The 15,336-nt window shown below is 38.7% G+C and overlaps 3 protein-coding genes across 3 annotated transcripts; 2 read left to right on the top strand and 1 right to left on the bottom strand.

Moving 5' to 3' along the window:
• Positions 1-2,962: 2,962 nt before the first annotated feature.
• GCK72_022216 (uncharacterized protein) lies at positions 2,963-7,395 on the top strand (the record flags this gene model as incomplete). The annotated part of the gene is made up of 16 exons (XM_053734711.1): positions 2,963-3,017; positions 3,064-3,220; positions 3,268-3,467; positions 3,782-3,893; positions 3,942-4,025; positions 4,076-4,472; positions 4,527-4,669; positions 4,717-4,939; positions 4,996-5,151; positions 5,214-6,071; positions 6,125-6,340; positions 6,529-6,709; positions 6,761-6,896; positions 6,942-7,052; positions 7,101-7,213; positions 7,304-7,395. The coding sequence occupies 16 exons, from the start codon at positions 2,963-2,965 to the stop codon at positions 7,393-7,395; spliced, it is 3,234 nt and encodes a 1,077-aa protein (XP_053578277.1).
• Positions 7,396-9,543: 2,148 nt separating this feature from the next.
• On the top strand, positions 9,544-10,994 carry GCK72_022215 (uncharacterized protein; the record flags this gene model as incomplete). The annotated part of the gene is made up of 6 exons (XM_053734710.1): positions 9,544-9,698; positions 9,747-9,861; positions 10,446-10,523; positions 10,568-10,653; positions 10,697-10,858; positions 10,901-10,994. The coding sequence occupies 6 exons, from the start codon at positions 9,544-9,546 to the stop codon at positions 10,992-10,994; spliced, it is 690 nt and encodes a 229-aa protein (XP_053578276.1).
• A 302-nt stretch (positions 10,995-11,296) lies between these two features.
• GCK72_022214 (uncharacterized protein) lies at positions 11,297-14,716 on the bottom strand (the record flags this gene model as incomplete). Its single annotated transcript, XM_053734709.1, has 9 exons — positions 11,297-11,326; positions 11,376-11,471; positions 13,142-13,297; positions 13,352-13,591; positions 13,642-13,790; positions 13,840-14,083; positions 14,132-14,189; positions 14,390-14,462; positions 14,512-14,716. The coding sequence occupies 9 exons, from the start codon at positions 14,714-14,716 to the stop codon at positions 11,297-11,299; spliced, it is 1,251 nt and encodes a 416-aa protein (XP_053578275.1).
• Positions 14,717-15,336: the final 620 nt, after the last annotated feature.

Genomic DNA, 15,336 nt, shown 5'->3' with positions numbered 1-15,336 from the left:
GATCATCGTTGTTTGAAACACAACTATTTGTTGTTACTGTACTGATCACTCAGTTTCACAATAACTCTGTGCATTGTGCTTCAAACATCCTCATTTTTCGTCACCTAAGAGTGGTCACTGTACTTTTAACCTAATTGACTAAAATTTTGCTTTCCACGAAGTTCAAAACTTTTCTCCCTTTCCCCTAACACGTTTTCTCGCTTTCCTCTCTTTTAATTTCTCATGGAAGCCGAACCTAGTTCAGTTTCTCAGCGTTCACAAGATTACGGGTACTGAGCAACTCAATTCCCGTCACCTAATCTAACGTGCAAACTCACGCTTCCCAATTTCCCGTTGATTAGTGACCATTGGCTCAAGCGCCCCGTGCTCTTTTCGAATGAAACAAACTGAGTTCCGGATTGCCGAACAATTTTGTAATTGGATATCTCCTGTGTTTGATATACAGCAAAATTTTCTATTAGAAATTGAATTGCTAAAACAAAATCTATTCGGAGTGCTTTTTTCTCGGTGCGGAAAAGCAATTCTCACACAAAACATTGACTCTTCTTATTTTTCTTTCCACCGCGCAACCCGCTGCTAGCCGGTAAGGGCGAAACGAACAATCAACACAACAGGTCTCGTCAAATTTATTCTTCCTTTGGCCCTGCTCTGCGCACTTTGTGTGAGCTAACGTCCCTCTCTTTCCTACAGGTCAGCTCTGGCCTATTTACCTTTGCTGCTGTCCTGTATTGCCCACCCAAGACTTTACCTACCATTTTCGGGTGGGAGGCGAAGACATTGCTCTTTTTCTGCGCTTCCTCTCCTTGTAATTTACCTACCGACAAATTAGGGGACAATCAAGAGGCGGGTGGTTTTGTTTTTCGTTTTCTCGAGAACCTCGAGAATTATTTGGAATCTGTTTTTGGACAGCTATCGCCTCTTCATGAATTAATGATGTCGTCGTTACCCGGTTGTCACTTTTGTGTCCACGCTGAAAACTATACATGTATTGAGATAGTATAGCTGATACTTATTTTGATGAATAAAAATTTCAAAATGTCAGTAATTTAAAAAATTTCATTACTGACTAAGAAGTTTGATTTTTTATTCACCTTGTTTGAGTTAGAAGTTCGATAATTTTGAAATTAAATATTCATATATTCTTATCTGAATAAATGGATACTGAATATCCATATCTTATTGACTCGCAGTTTTTGAACACTTAGGAATTTCAATAAACTATTTTTAACAACCAAACAAAATAACTCCATTTTCCCTATTTTCTGAGACCTACCCTGTCTGCCAACCCAATGTAAAATATATCCCCCAAATTACCTCATACATCCCTACCCCTTATTCAATAAGCCTAATACCCAGCAACCAAAACCGTTGTTAATATGTATTGTCCCTCACCCTCTCGTATCCAGATGTACTAAAACCCTATTTCAGGATTAGTGGTCCCGGCCAGGTGTGATTTGAGCCCCGGGGTACGTGACACTCTCCTCATATTTCTTACCTCCATCTGGATATCAAATAGGCACTGAGTGGCCAAAATGGAGATGCGGGTTATTTTGGTGTCTCAAATGATGGTTCTAAGAACTACACAGAATTTTAAATTGTTTTTTTGCTATAATTAGTCTTGTTTCATTGTTTCTCAAGTAGGTAGTCGAATTATTTGGTTTCTGTAGGTCTATATGAATACGAGAAGGTGATAATAAGACTGTCGGCTTCTTTTGTGGTGACCATCTGTTCAAAAAGTGTAAACCATGACTCCTCAATCCTTGCCAAGTTTTATTCCGTCAACCAAAACTTTATTCTCGATTCAATGCCTTGTAATTAGTTCCAATCACGTTCTATTTGTTAGCTGTTCTGTTGTTGTTCGTGTCACTGTACAAAACGGGAACCTCTTTTTGCCTTTCAATGGCACACAACAATTATGGCGGTGCCCAACCATTGTTTCTTCCATTCATCAAGATAATATGTTATGAATCTGAAACCACAACACACCTTTCAAGGGAACACCACTTCCGAAACATGTCTCTCCTAGCAAATGAATTTTTAATTGGTGCTGCTTGCTGGCTGCCTGTGCGGGGATGAATCGCTCGCTCTATGTCTGTTCTTCTGTTCCTTTTCACCCCTACCATTTATTTGTTTCTAAGTCCTTCGCGTCGCACCCGTAATTACGTCTCATAATTAGCCACAGTCAGTTCCCCCTACCTCCAGCAGCCCCCTCTCTCCATCCCACCTTTTTCTCTTTCCTCTCCGAAAAATAATCGCACGGGACATGGTGGTTACGTTGAGGTGGTAGCCTCCAAAAGCACTATCCTGGCATTATTCTGATGGAGGTGGTGGTGGATTGAAATGAAGTGACGACAAATTGAGATGGAATTCACATGTATGAATTTCTCAATAATTCCTTTTTCTCCTTCTTAAAATATCTCCCCCTTCCCTTCTTTTCACATCAGAAATGTGTCATTTCCCGACTTTGCCTCCTTCGGGCCAGTCGGTTGGCGAACTAAATACTAATCTTCACGATCTTTTTTTCCTCATTCTCACCGCACACTGATTCAACCAGTTTCATCGGTTTTTGTCCGTTTTCTTTGATTCGCTCACTAATTTTTTTGTTGTTTTTTGAAGTTGATTCGTTTTTTCTTCTTTTTGAAGAAACCAAATACCAGCATAAGAAAGACATCTGGGGGATTAGTGAGGAGGCGATGAAGCGGAATAGGTTCTCGATTGAACACCCTTATTTTATACTTTTTTGAGCATGAGCTTGATTTGGTAGGATTTTTTTTTAGTTAGTTATGTTTTTGTTTCCTTTTTCCCAGATCATTTGAATTTTCAAACTGGCGTTTTGACTGATTGCATTGTCCTTGTTATTGTGCTCGTTCGTCTTTTTTATTTGATTCTTTGTACTTTTACTCATTTTTTCTGTTTATTTGGAACCCATAATTACCAATTTCAGAGGAATTCTACCAACCCGATGAAAGTGAAGAGGTTATTATTTTTGTTCCTACTGTCACTTGCAGAAAGAGCAGGTATGTTTTTACAAAACCAGTATAAAAATAATGTCTTAATTTTCAGTGTCATCAGATGTTTTCCTAGTGGAGCCCAGTTCTGAACCATATTTTGTACAGGAGGGGAATGAAGGAATTGTGCTGCCATGTGTCGTAAAACCAGAATATTTTGATAGGAGGAAATTTGAAATTAACTGGGCAAGATATAATAATGGACAACTACGGTAAGTGTCTTAGCACTCAATCTCTAAACTATATAATTATGTTCTAGAATGATCACAAAAAATGACAAGCTGCTTGCAAAAAAACACTCAAGGTTCATTTTGGAAAATGATTCGGCGACAGGAAACTACAGCCTTCGAATCACCGAAGTGGAAAAGAATAGTGTTGAAGGAACATACCATTGTAATGTAATTGGAACAGATGATTCTGATGTGCAATACTCCGCACTGGCTACTGTAGTTGTATTGGGTGAGTTTTTACTGAAATAAGAAGGCACTTTGGATTGAAAATAACATTTTGGTTGTGGTAAAATGTGTTAGATACCTGAATATATCTGTGTGTTATTTATCATTAGGTGAACGTGCAGTGGAAAGAAGTTTACACTAATTACTCTAAGTTTAAAGTCTTTTTTTAAAGGTGGCGGTTACCATTACTTTTTACTCTTTCCATCAAGAAATTTCGGTTCAGTAGATCTAACTAACGCAACAAGTCAATTTGTGAAATAATTACTTTCCCTCCACTCATGTTTTACTACTACTCAAATAATGAAATACATATTTCAGTTCCACCTGGTGACCCAATTATAAGCACTACACCTTCCGAAAGCGTAATTGAAGGAGATTTCATGACAGCCAAGTGTGTCTCGGTTGGAGGGAGCCCGCAACCAACGTTCACGTAAGTTTCAAAAGTTTACCAGAGGGAAAACTCAATCGAATTCTTCAGATGGACCCTTCCAAATGACACAACTGCTAGTGAAGCGCTTTTCACCACACAGTTCAGAGATGGAGCGACTGAGAGTTTGCTACAGTAAGAAATAGGTCACCTGGGTAACCTAACCTTCATTTTCTGAATTTCAGCTTCCGTGTATCCTCCAGTGATGATGGAAAATCAGTTCAGTGTGCTGTCACCAACAAAGCTATGCTAGATGGTGAAACCAAGCAAGTCAGAAGTTCCCACCTGAATGTTCTCTACAAACCAATCGTTTTTGTGACCCCAACTGAAAACTTGACTCACTTGTCTGTTGAAGAAGGGGAACTGGTCAATCTCACCTGTAATGCTGCTTCCAACCCACCAGCACACAGTTATGAGTGGAAGCATATTTCATCCGGAGACCGGTATCAAGGAAAAGTCTGGCCGATTCGAGTTGATAGTTCTATGAGTGGAGATTTCGAATGTCGGGCGACAAATGAGTTGGGAGAAGGGACATCTGTTTTGAAGTTGGTGGTGCAGCACACTCCAAAGATCACTGTACCGGTAAGTTAGCATAATTAGTTGTAGATAACAAGAAACTATTATACGAGTTTTCAGGCATCAATCAGTCCAAACGAAATGGAAGACGTGGATATTCAATGTGAAGTTAGCGCGGTTCCAGAAGTCATTGACATCAAATGGGTGGGACCAAATGGTTTCAAGCAGAATGGTTCTCGACTAGTTCTCACTTCAATCTCTAAGTAAGCTCCCTCAACGTTTTGTTTTCTTACTAAAAAGTATTTCTCAGATCCCAAAGTGGAAACTACACCTGTATGGCTACCAACTTTTTGACTGTCTATGGTCATTCTGGATCACAACAAAGAATGGGTACAGGAACTGTTATGGTAGATGTGAAGAGGAAACCAGGACAAGCTCAAATTATCAGTGCCCGGCAAAGTGTAGATGTTGGAGAGACTATCAAGTTGATTTGTCAAGCAGAAGATGTGGGAAACCCACCTTCTTTGTACACGGTGGGTAAAAATTTTTGAAAAAGTATTATTTCACTTGTTGTATCTTTGTATTTCAGTGGGCATCACCATCATCGGGTGGAATTTTCGGACTTGAGGGTCACAATGACAAGTCGTTCGAAGTTAGAAATGCACAACTGTCAGATAATGGTGTCTACTCATGTAAAGCTTATAACGATCTTGGAGAAGGAAAAGCGGCTACTGTCATGATTACAGTGAGTCAATTTTTTAAAATTAATTGATTTAAAAAAAAATTAATTGAAATGTATGTTTTCAGGTTATCGAGCAAGCCCGTATTTCTAGTCCCCTTGCTACTGAACGCATTTTCACTGCAGGAGAGCAAGGAAAAATGTTGGAGTGTGAAGCTCAAGGATACCCAACTCCAGTCGTATCCTGGCTAAAAGACGGAATCCCAATCAAACAAAACTCCTATGAATCATCTGCTACCTCTGAATCAAAGTGTAACCCAGAGGACTTCTGCACTCAAACTGTCGCTAGTACATTGACACTGTCAGGTCCATTGAAGTGGTCTGATAAGGGAAATTTCACGTGTGTAGCTGACAATGGTTCTGATAAGAATGGAAAAGACAGCAGCTCGTGGACTATTGTCAGGATACTACACAAACCTGTGGTTCTGAATAGAAAGTTCCCAGAGAAATCATTGTCTGCTGCTGATATTGGCTCCCAAGCAATCCTCAGATGCAAAGTTTCTGCAAGGCCAGAGCCAGAATTCCATTGGATGTTCAAGGACTCTGAAATCTTTGAGAATGAGAGACACTCCTTCCATACTGTTGGCACATTCAAGAAACCAGATGAATATGAACAACTCCTGCAAATCGAAAGTGTTCAAGAATCAGATTATGGAGAGTATGTGTGCAGAGCTACAAATGGGAATGGAGGAGACCATGTTGTCATTGAGTTGAGGAAGACAAGTCCACCTGCACTTCCATTGGACCTACAGAAGCTGTCTGCAACGTCTAACTCTATTTTGATGGGATGGGTACCACAATTTGATGGTGGTTCTAACCAATCATATATCCTCGAAGCTAGAAAAGTTGATCCATTCAGTGGGGAAGTTGACCCAAGTGCTCCAGCCACTAGACTGAATATCAATGCAGAGCAACAAGAGCACGAGGTGAGTTAATTGACTTTATAATAGTTTTATTTGTATAAATTCCCGATTTCCAGGTTGACGGCGCTCTTGTTTCGAAGAACATCTTCAATTTCACTGGCCTTACGCCATTATCCACTTACAATTTGCGTATTCAAGCTGTTAGCGAAAAAGGCGAATCGGAATTCACGCCAGTTCTAATTGCATCCACTGAAGACGTCGTTGAGGATTCGAACATGATGTCTCCCAGTCGCCTTATTTTGGATTCTGGCGAACAGAAAATTGACGTTGAGGTTGGTAAACGGTTGTCTGGCAAGTGGTCATCAACAATAAATACTGGATATTGACTGGAAGAAAAAAGTAGTGTAGTTGTGAAATAAGTCAATTAGCAATAACACTTTCGTAAAACTAAAAACAATTAATAATAATTCTGAAAACTGCAAGGACGAGGGATCTACGTATCTGAATTTTGTTTTTTCAGCCAAAGCTTCCATCCGATGCCTGCACACTGCTATACATTTTCGTTGATGGTATCTGGAGGACCAGCATCTGCCACACTTCCAGCAACCCTATCTCCAATATAATCTCCGGAAGAGAATACAAAGCAAGATTCTGCACAACAGCAAACGGCCTCAAATGTTCACCAGTGTCAAAAACGATTTGTAAGTGCAGTTGTTTTAAGTGTCAAGGGAATATGATTTGTCATCTTTTAGCAAGTGGTTCCGGTTCTGTCTGGAAAACGAACGTCTTTATTCCATTCATCTTCTTCGTCTTCATAAGTCTTGCAATTTGTGTGTTTTTCTTGGTTTGCTGCAAAACGAGATCAAGTCCAAAGAACTCAAAACTATCGTGAGTCAGAAAGACCGAAGAAAATTCTTACAATTAAATTTTCAGTCCAATCATTCTCACTTCACTGCCTGGTGATGAGCTGAAAAAGCCGGCCGACTACGAAGAGCCGAAACACGCCACATTTGTGATAACGGAAAACGAAACAAATCATTCGAGGTTGGGAGAATTTTTATATTCGAATTACTTCGAAAATAAAAGTTTTAGCCACCACAACCATCACAGCGACGTGCTACAAAAACCTGGTAAGACGGGCTCAAATATGGACTATGATGTGTCTACGGATTGTTACCTACAAGAAAATACAGAAGTGCTGAAAAGTGAGTACTAAGTGTTTCTTACTAACAGTGTGACACCATCTAATCCATTTTTACTAATTCCTGCTTTAAAAATCAAAAAACTGTTTCCAGACACTTCGTTATCCGGTTTTGGAAACGGTGAAACAATAGATAGCAGTGATGGCAATGATGATCGACGAATTGTTCGAGAAATAATTGTTTAAATGTGGTTGAACACATGAGGCTTGTTGTCATACTCTCCTCCTCACAAAGTTCTTTCATTGTGAATGACGTTGTTGAATATTCGGGTCGTTTTAACAACAGTAATAACGTGTTGATTAGTTTTCTAACAGTGTTTTATATTTTTGAGTTTTTCTCTAATAAAAGATTCTTATTTATACATTTTCTCCTTTTCTCACAACATTATGAAGCGAAATTGCCCAAATAATAAAACACATATGCTTCTAATATAAGAGGCATTATTTATTAATGAGCCGCACATTCTAATTCAAAGCACATCGCGCTTAGTCTATGAAAATTTTACGAGCGGAAGTTAGAATCGAGTTAGTCGCAATGTAATTGAATTCTAAATAAGAAAGGAAATCCACATTTTTCTGCTTCTTTTTCTTTTTATCTACTTTTTTCTGGAGAAACTTACGTGAAAATGTCAAGTCCAACGAACCAACTCAGAAGTTTTAGTACGAAAACTTTAGTACGAAACTCCCGGAAATTTTGAGGACAAAATTTTTGAAAAGTTGTGAAGATGATCATGAGGGGAACTACGGAAAATGAATAATATTTTTATTTATTTATTTTTTGTAAAATTTAAACGTATGTATCTTGAGTGTTCTGGAGGCATGTAAAACTGCTAAGTTTGAAAGAACATAACATTTTGTTGGCATTTCATATCTTATAAAAGTTAGTACAAAAGTTAACCAATGATTCATATCTCGTGAGTGTTTACTTTTTCATTAAAACAATATTTCTGATGTTTGGCGAGCAACTTTCCTTTCATTTAGATTCGGTTTAATCAAACACCGCCTTTATATCCGTTTCTCCCCTTCCCATTCCCCCGATTCGTTTTCACATAAGTGACGCAAAACGCTTTGAAAAATTTCCGGGAATTCACCGACCCATATAAATCTATATATCCTTTCTGCTCGCTGCCTTGCTCGTCTTCTCCGTTTAACGCTCATTCCAATTCGAAATCATATGTGGTTGCTTGGTTTCTTCAAAGTCTCATTGCCGCTGCTCCGGGCAGCGGGCAGAAAGGCAAGAAAGACGAAGAAGAAGCCAAGCAGGAGGAGTGAGAGAGTCAATCGAGTCGGGGAGGCAACGGAAGGAGCCTCGATCGTGTGAGAGCAAGAGCAACATTTCTTGTCGATATCTCTCTCATCATGGCTCAGTGTCTCAACCGCGCCCTCCTTTTCCCCTACCTCACACGGCAGCCCCCCCCCCCCCCACATTGAATTTGTGTAGTAGTCGATAAACTAGTTGTAAATATTCGACTCTCCAAGTTTCCCTACAAACTTTTCCTTTTTTGGACCCCCGTAAGTTGGTTGCTCCTGAAATCCGTCGAGGTATCCCAGGATGAGTGTCTCTGTTTGTCTTATAGACTACGGTAGTGAGAATAGACACTCATTAAGCAGCATCATGAAAAAAGTGTGATATTCATAATTCCAGTGGCGACTATTTGGTCACTGTAACTTTTTAGTCTCTTTAGTATTGTAACACGTTTTTATACTGTTAATGTTAATCCTTGCTAATGTTACATTTTTGGAAAACATTTCACTTTTTGCTCCAGATGTTTGGTCAGAGTACTTCATAAAACATACTTGAAAACTTCATTTTTGGACACTTTTTTTGATATTTCTCCCTTGTTCCATAAAAGTTCTCATCCCACTCGTTCCCCTTCCTTCCCAAGAGTTCGTAGTTCGTTACAAAAAACCGAACCAGTATACACATTTTCCACCCAATGCACATATCCACAAATGAGCTCTCAATTATTTTTTCGAAAAGAGAGAGGTTCTGTTCCCCTCTCGACACGCAAAAGAGCGAGCAATGAGAAAAAGAATCGATGGGAGCCAGATTTCCGGCTGTCTTTGACGTTTTTTTTAGAAAGGGAGCTTAGCAAAAGAAAACAACTAAACATGACAAACGTTTTCTTTTCTTCCATTTGAGCCATCCTTCTCTTTCTGGAGACGAAATTACTTTTTTAGTTCTTCGACGTCACAGAGTTTCCGTTTTCCTCGCTTTCACTTTTGCACTCTCCCAAAGTGCACTTTGTGATCCGAACACCCCTTTGAAATTTTCTTCATTTTTCATTTTCCTTGTCACCTAGTTATCAAATAAACATTTTTTCATTCCAGCCGATGGACATTAAAAACAAGTGTTTTGTTCCTCACGACCTCCGTCCAATTTTGGAGGCATTAGCGCGTGAAGTACTCAGAAGTCAGCCATCAGATGTCGCTGAATTCGGTCACATGTTTTTCGATGAGTATCTGAAGCATCGTAAAGGCAAGTTATAGTATATTCTGCAAATTTTGTTTAGTGATTCTAAAATCCTCAAATTTAGTGCATCATTCTACAAAATGAAGTTAATAATAAAAATGATTATTTTTCCAGAAAACCGCAACATCTTGAAGGACCCAGCTGCCTACGAGGTCTTCCGAGCTGATCTTCAGAAGAAGGTATAGTTTTCTTTTTCAGATTTGTTTTCAGAATTGCTTTGATATGATGTATTGTTTTTAACAATAGTATCAGTCTGGGGGAATATCTAATCCAAAGACTAAATACAGGGATAATCTTGGATTGCTGTTGTTTTCACAGAGAATCTATGTACATCTTCTCATATTCTCAGGGGCGAGGTATCTTTATTCATTTTTTCCTCCTATAACTTCCCAATGTGAGACGGAATATGTATTATTCTGTTTAGATTGGAAGGAAAGCGTGGGCTGTGGGAAAACTTTTGTTTTTGTCTAGCACTTTCGACAAAGGGCATGAAAATTCTACCTCTTCTGATTTCTAGACATTTTTTTCTATAAATTTGGGTATATGGACTTTGGTGTCTCAGAGTCTAACCTGAATCAAAACAAAAGATTCCCGTTCATTCGCATTTGCTGAAGTTCTAACAAACCCTGAATTTTGCTTATATGGCTATAATATAGCTAATTCTAAACAAGAAATGTGAAATTAGACTCTTTTCATAAATCACATGAATCCATGTTGCTCCTCCTCTTCTCTCATCTCAGAAGATGTCTCATTATAATTCCAGTTTGCTGAAGTGGAGCGTCCATCGAGTCCAATGGATTCAGCTGCCACAAAAATTCAAGCGGCCTTCAAGGGACACTTGGTAAGTTTCCAATTTCAAGTTTCTGTTTCTTATTTCAATTTTAGGTCCGTGCTCATCCGGAGAAGTACGGAATGGCTACTAGAACTACATCGTCGGAGAAACTTGACTCTGACAACAAGAAGGACCAAAAGTGAGTCACAACATTTTTTTTGTGCAAGCAGATTTTATTTCAGACGTCACTCGGTTGGAGGCTACACCATTGAAATGGATACTCCGGAAGATAGAGCCGCAACGAAAATCCAATCTGAAATCCGCGGATTTCTTACTCGCAAGCATGTTGATAAGATGAAGAAGGAGGACACTGAAGCTGCTACCAAAATTCAGGCTCATATTAGGTTTGTAGAGATTTCACTACATCAAAATGGTGAAAGTTTCAGAGGATTCCTGACACGAAAGCACTTGGACCAAGAGGGTCTCTCTCCATCCAGAAGTCGCTCTTCTCTCCAATCCGATCACTCCGACGTCAACTGATCCCACTTGATTCCTCCCAACTGCTACGAACTCAGAACTTCCCAAGAAATCATCGACAGATTTATTAATTTAACGTTTTTTTTCCTTTCCGCAGTCATTTTCTCTTAATTTACAATTTCTTTCTCTTTCATTGTAATAATATAAAAAAACAAACCGTTTTATTCAACCACCCAAATCACAAATTCGAAAATTAGAGAAAGAAATACATTGAGAATCAGAAATCATTAATCTAGAATCACACCTCTCAAGTTTGTTAGAACTAAGTGTTACAACTATTCAATTTGTTTAATGTCCTCTTCAAATTAGGAGCTATTGTTGGTGAGAGCCAGGGCCTGAAAAAAGAAAGGTTGTTTCTTTGCTCGAACTCAAAAAACAACAAACCTGCTGCTTCAGAATACTCTTTAGCTCCTCATTGTCCACCATGATTTCATCGAGTTGTTCAATCTTCTCGCCATGTATAAAAGGATCAAGACTCGCCTGTCTTGTCTTTTAGTCTTGGTGTGTTTCTTCTAACACTTTGATATGTTGCAACATATTTATTAAATAGTATAAATAGTCGGTATAAGAGAGGTGCCAAGAGGCAACCTACTCCGACCGATGCGTATGCATAAAGTGAGGAAAAAGGCCGTTCGTACGGAAAGATAGTGGAAAGTGTAAACAAGAGGGGTCATTGGAGATAAATCATTCTGCGCGCTGGCAGGAACAACAGAATAATAAAAGAATGACAGGAACGTATTTTGCCCTGTCACATCCCCGCTTCTTAGGAAAAGATGGTTCGTCCTCGAACCACAAAAATGATTGATGGAATTTTAAATTCGAATTAGAACCATTTCCCCCCAAAAAGTATAACAATAGAACAATAACAAAACAAAGCTTTGCGGGTTCTCCCTCCTTTTCGAATAGCTACTTCGTCCCTGAAGTCTCATATCCCATGGAATGATATGAAAAATCTAGTTAGAAATAGTTACACGAAAAACCTTAACATCCAAAAGAATAAACACAATGTACTAATATTCTATCACTAAACTTATAAACTAATACGTCGGAAAAAGTCACTCTCAATAACTGATACTCTAACTCGATTAGTGACAACGACAAAACACTAAGAATCTGAGATACAATAAAATCAAATGAAACTCGACAATACAAAATAGTGAAAATCAAACTAGGAATGTAACTCTCAAAAGATTACCATACAATTCATAAGTTAACAATGGACGGAGGTCCCAACTCAAAATCCATTGGTCTCAAAACTAATCCTACTCGATAATTACCTAGGTGTAGAGATGCCTTAACAATACACTAGAATAATTTCTTTAGGGTAACGCCTACTACTCAGTGGGTCAAGCTTTTCGATAATTGTTAATGAGAACATAACTTATGATTGCCAGTTGAGAAGTCAGCATCCGACGGTTGATATCACAGCATCCGCATTGGAGATCAGCTTCCGGAAAATCGGCTTACAAATAATAGAAATAGGAATAGTAGAACGGCAAAACAGAAGGGAATAAATAGACGGTTCGGTACCCAGGTGTAGCGGTAATACTCGGGAGCACCGAGGAATATGAATCCTTGACCGAGAGTTCACGGATAACTACTGATTATAGGCGAATCAGTTGAAATCCTACTCTTAGGAACCTCCATATAAAAGGATCAAGACTCGCCTGTCTTGTCTTTTAGTCTTGGTGTGTTTCTTCTAACACTTTGATATGTTGCAACATATTTATTAAATAGTATAAATAGTCGGTATAAGAGAGGTGCCAAGAGGCAACCTACTCCGACCGATGCGTATGCATAAAGTGAGGAAAAAGGCCGTTCGTACGGAAAGATAGTGGAAAGTGTAAACAAGAGGGGTCATTGGAGATAAATCATTCTGCGCGCTGGCAGGAACAACAGAATAATAAAAGAATGACAGGAACGTATTTTGCCCTGTCACACATGCATCACCAACGTCTCATTCAACTGCTCTTGGAGTTTCTGAGAAGTCAAAAATAGGGGGTTTTGACAAAATATGTTTTATGGACATATTTTTTAGAAATTTAGGGGCCTGCCCATACAAAAATTGATTTCAAAACGTATAAAAAAGCAATCTGTTCCATTTAATGTCCAACGAGTTGGTTCAAACTGTTATTAGGTAATCAGCTCACCTCAATTTCCCGTTTGTCATGCTTTCTTTGTATCTGCAAATGTCTTTTCTCATTTTCCAGCTGTTCAATTATCCTAAGGAGATCTGTGACGTTTCCGTTTCCTTTGTGAGAAGGTGATGAGCCCATGTTCTCATCTTTATCGTATTCATTGCTGTCCTAAACATGGTTTTTCCTCACTTTATATCATTTGATCGGTTTTTTGTAACTCACATTTTTTGTCGGGTTACTAACATTTGTCTGAGTTGCTTCGTCATGTTTGACAATTGAGTCAGAATCTTCTTTCGCTAGTTTTGCACAGTTACACGGGATTTTGATCACTCTTGGAGCTCGCTGCTGGCTTTCTTTCCTCCTTTGGTTCTCCAAGTTTCGTTTTATTTCCGCTCCAAATGTTTCGAAATCCGAAGCAAACGTCTCGCCGGTCTCTTGCAAGCTGTTCTTCATTTGTGCTATCTAAAAGTTTCCAGAATGTCAAAATAATTAGCTGAAAATCCAAGTCTCACCTGTTTCCGAAAGTAATCTAATGTCTTCTTTGTGTGTGACCAGTAGTTCTCACTCTTCCTATACTTCTCTTCGAATTCCATTTTTTCTGTGACTGCTTGAGAACAGGTAAGCTTGAGTTGTGATATCTCCTGATTGAAATGCTCTCGTTCTAGAAATAAATAAAATGGAATTAATGGTAATCTCAAAATGTGATCTACCTTCATTCAACATATTCACCATTTTCTCATTCAGCGAAAACCGATTCTCTTCCATCTCCCTCTCAATGTTTGCATGACTATTTTGCAGTATCTGGTTGGCTTTTTTGTATTCTGTCAGTTCTTTCCGTAGGCCACTAATTGCTTGATTCAGAATGTCCTCAGGGTTTGGTAAAGGAATTTCTGGGGTTGCTGCTGAAGTTGACACATATGCAGGCACAGGACTAACTTGGGAAATTGACAGTTCCTGAAAATAAGAGGATTGAATTGCACTTTCATCACAAATCTGACATACTTTTTCGAAATCCGACGGTGCTTTCAATCTTTCTGGGGATGCGGTTCGAGAAGATGCTCTGGAAAAATCATTATCCTATTACAATTGTTTACAATTTCAAATTATTTGGAAATATCGAAACTCACAGAACAACACTTTCGGAAAATGTGAGGTCTCTTATTTTGAAAAACCGTGCTAGGCCACGTAGTAGCAAAACTTGCCCCGTAAGTTCTTGGCAAGCTAATTTTTGTCTGAAAAATTGAAAAATCAAACTCCCACCTTGTCAAATGTTCAATATCCGAGGAAATTATTGTTTGAATATCATCACCAATGTATCGATTGTTCAAAAAAGCTAAATATAAACCCTTTTTTCACAAATTTCTTTAAAAGCATGAACTTACGAGGTAAAACTGGTTCCAACATCACTATATCATCCCCTAGTACCTCAGAACTTTGTGAGGGTGACGAGCAGTTCTGGTCGATTACATCCTCTTGTGGTTCCGGTTCTTCTTCAACCTCTACTTCAACACTTTCAGGTCGAATGTCCAGAACTTGATCGATTTTTTTCTGCGCTTGAAGTATTGCCTCCTTCCAGTTGACATTCATTTGTGCAGAATACTAAAAATTGAGAAATAAGTTATGGAAAATCGTGTGAAATGCTTGTAAGTGAAAAAAGAAAGATGAACGAGATAAACAGCGGCATATAAAGAAATCCACGTTTTATTCGGCGAAAAAGAGGAGGTGGAAGAGAAAGGAGGCCGATAGGAGGTTTCTAGGCCATGAGGTATTTTAACTGTGTGTTGACTCAAAGCAATCGGAAAAACAAAGTGAAAAATAGTTGTTTTTCATGTTTTTTTGTTTTCACGAACAAATAAAAATACAACAACAATCCTATTTTGCGACAAAAAAAAATGGTTTCAGGACTAACTTTTCATTGATTTTAGTTAAAAAATGATTTTTTCAATGTTTTTCGATTGTTTTTCTGTTGTTTCTGGAACTATGCAGAGAGAAACAACCTAAAACAAGGCGAATTCAAAGGACAGAAACAAAAATCGATGGCACAACACTAACAAATGTGTTGTAGAGAGAAAGAGAAAAAGAGGCAGAGTGCAGGTCACGTCGCATCAGCAAACACCGGTTGCCCGGGTTCCAGTTTTTGAATGAAATGAATTCTGAAAAAAGAAAAAAGACCTTGAGTTGCCGATTTTGTTTTGGCGTTGGTATAG

Source organism: Caenorhabditis remanei, chromosome X, assembly GCF_010183535.1.
Source record: "Caenorhabditis remanei strain PX506 chromosome X, whole genome shotgun sequence".
Taxonomy (NCBI): domain Eukaryota; kingdom Metazoa; phylum Nematoda; class Chromadorea; order Rhabditida; family Rhabditidae; genus Caenorhabditis; species Caenorhabditis remanei.
This window is presented reverse-complemented; position numbering and strand designations above follow the sequence as displayed.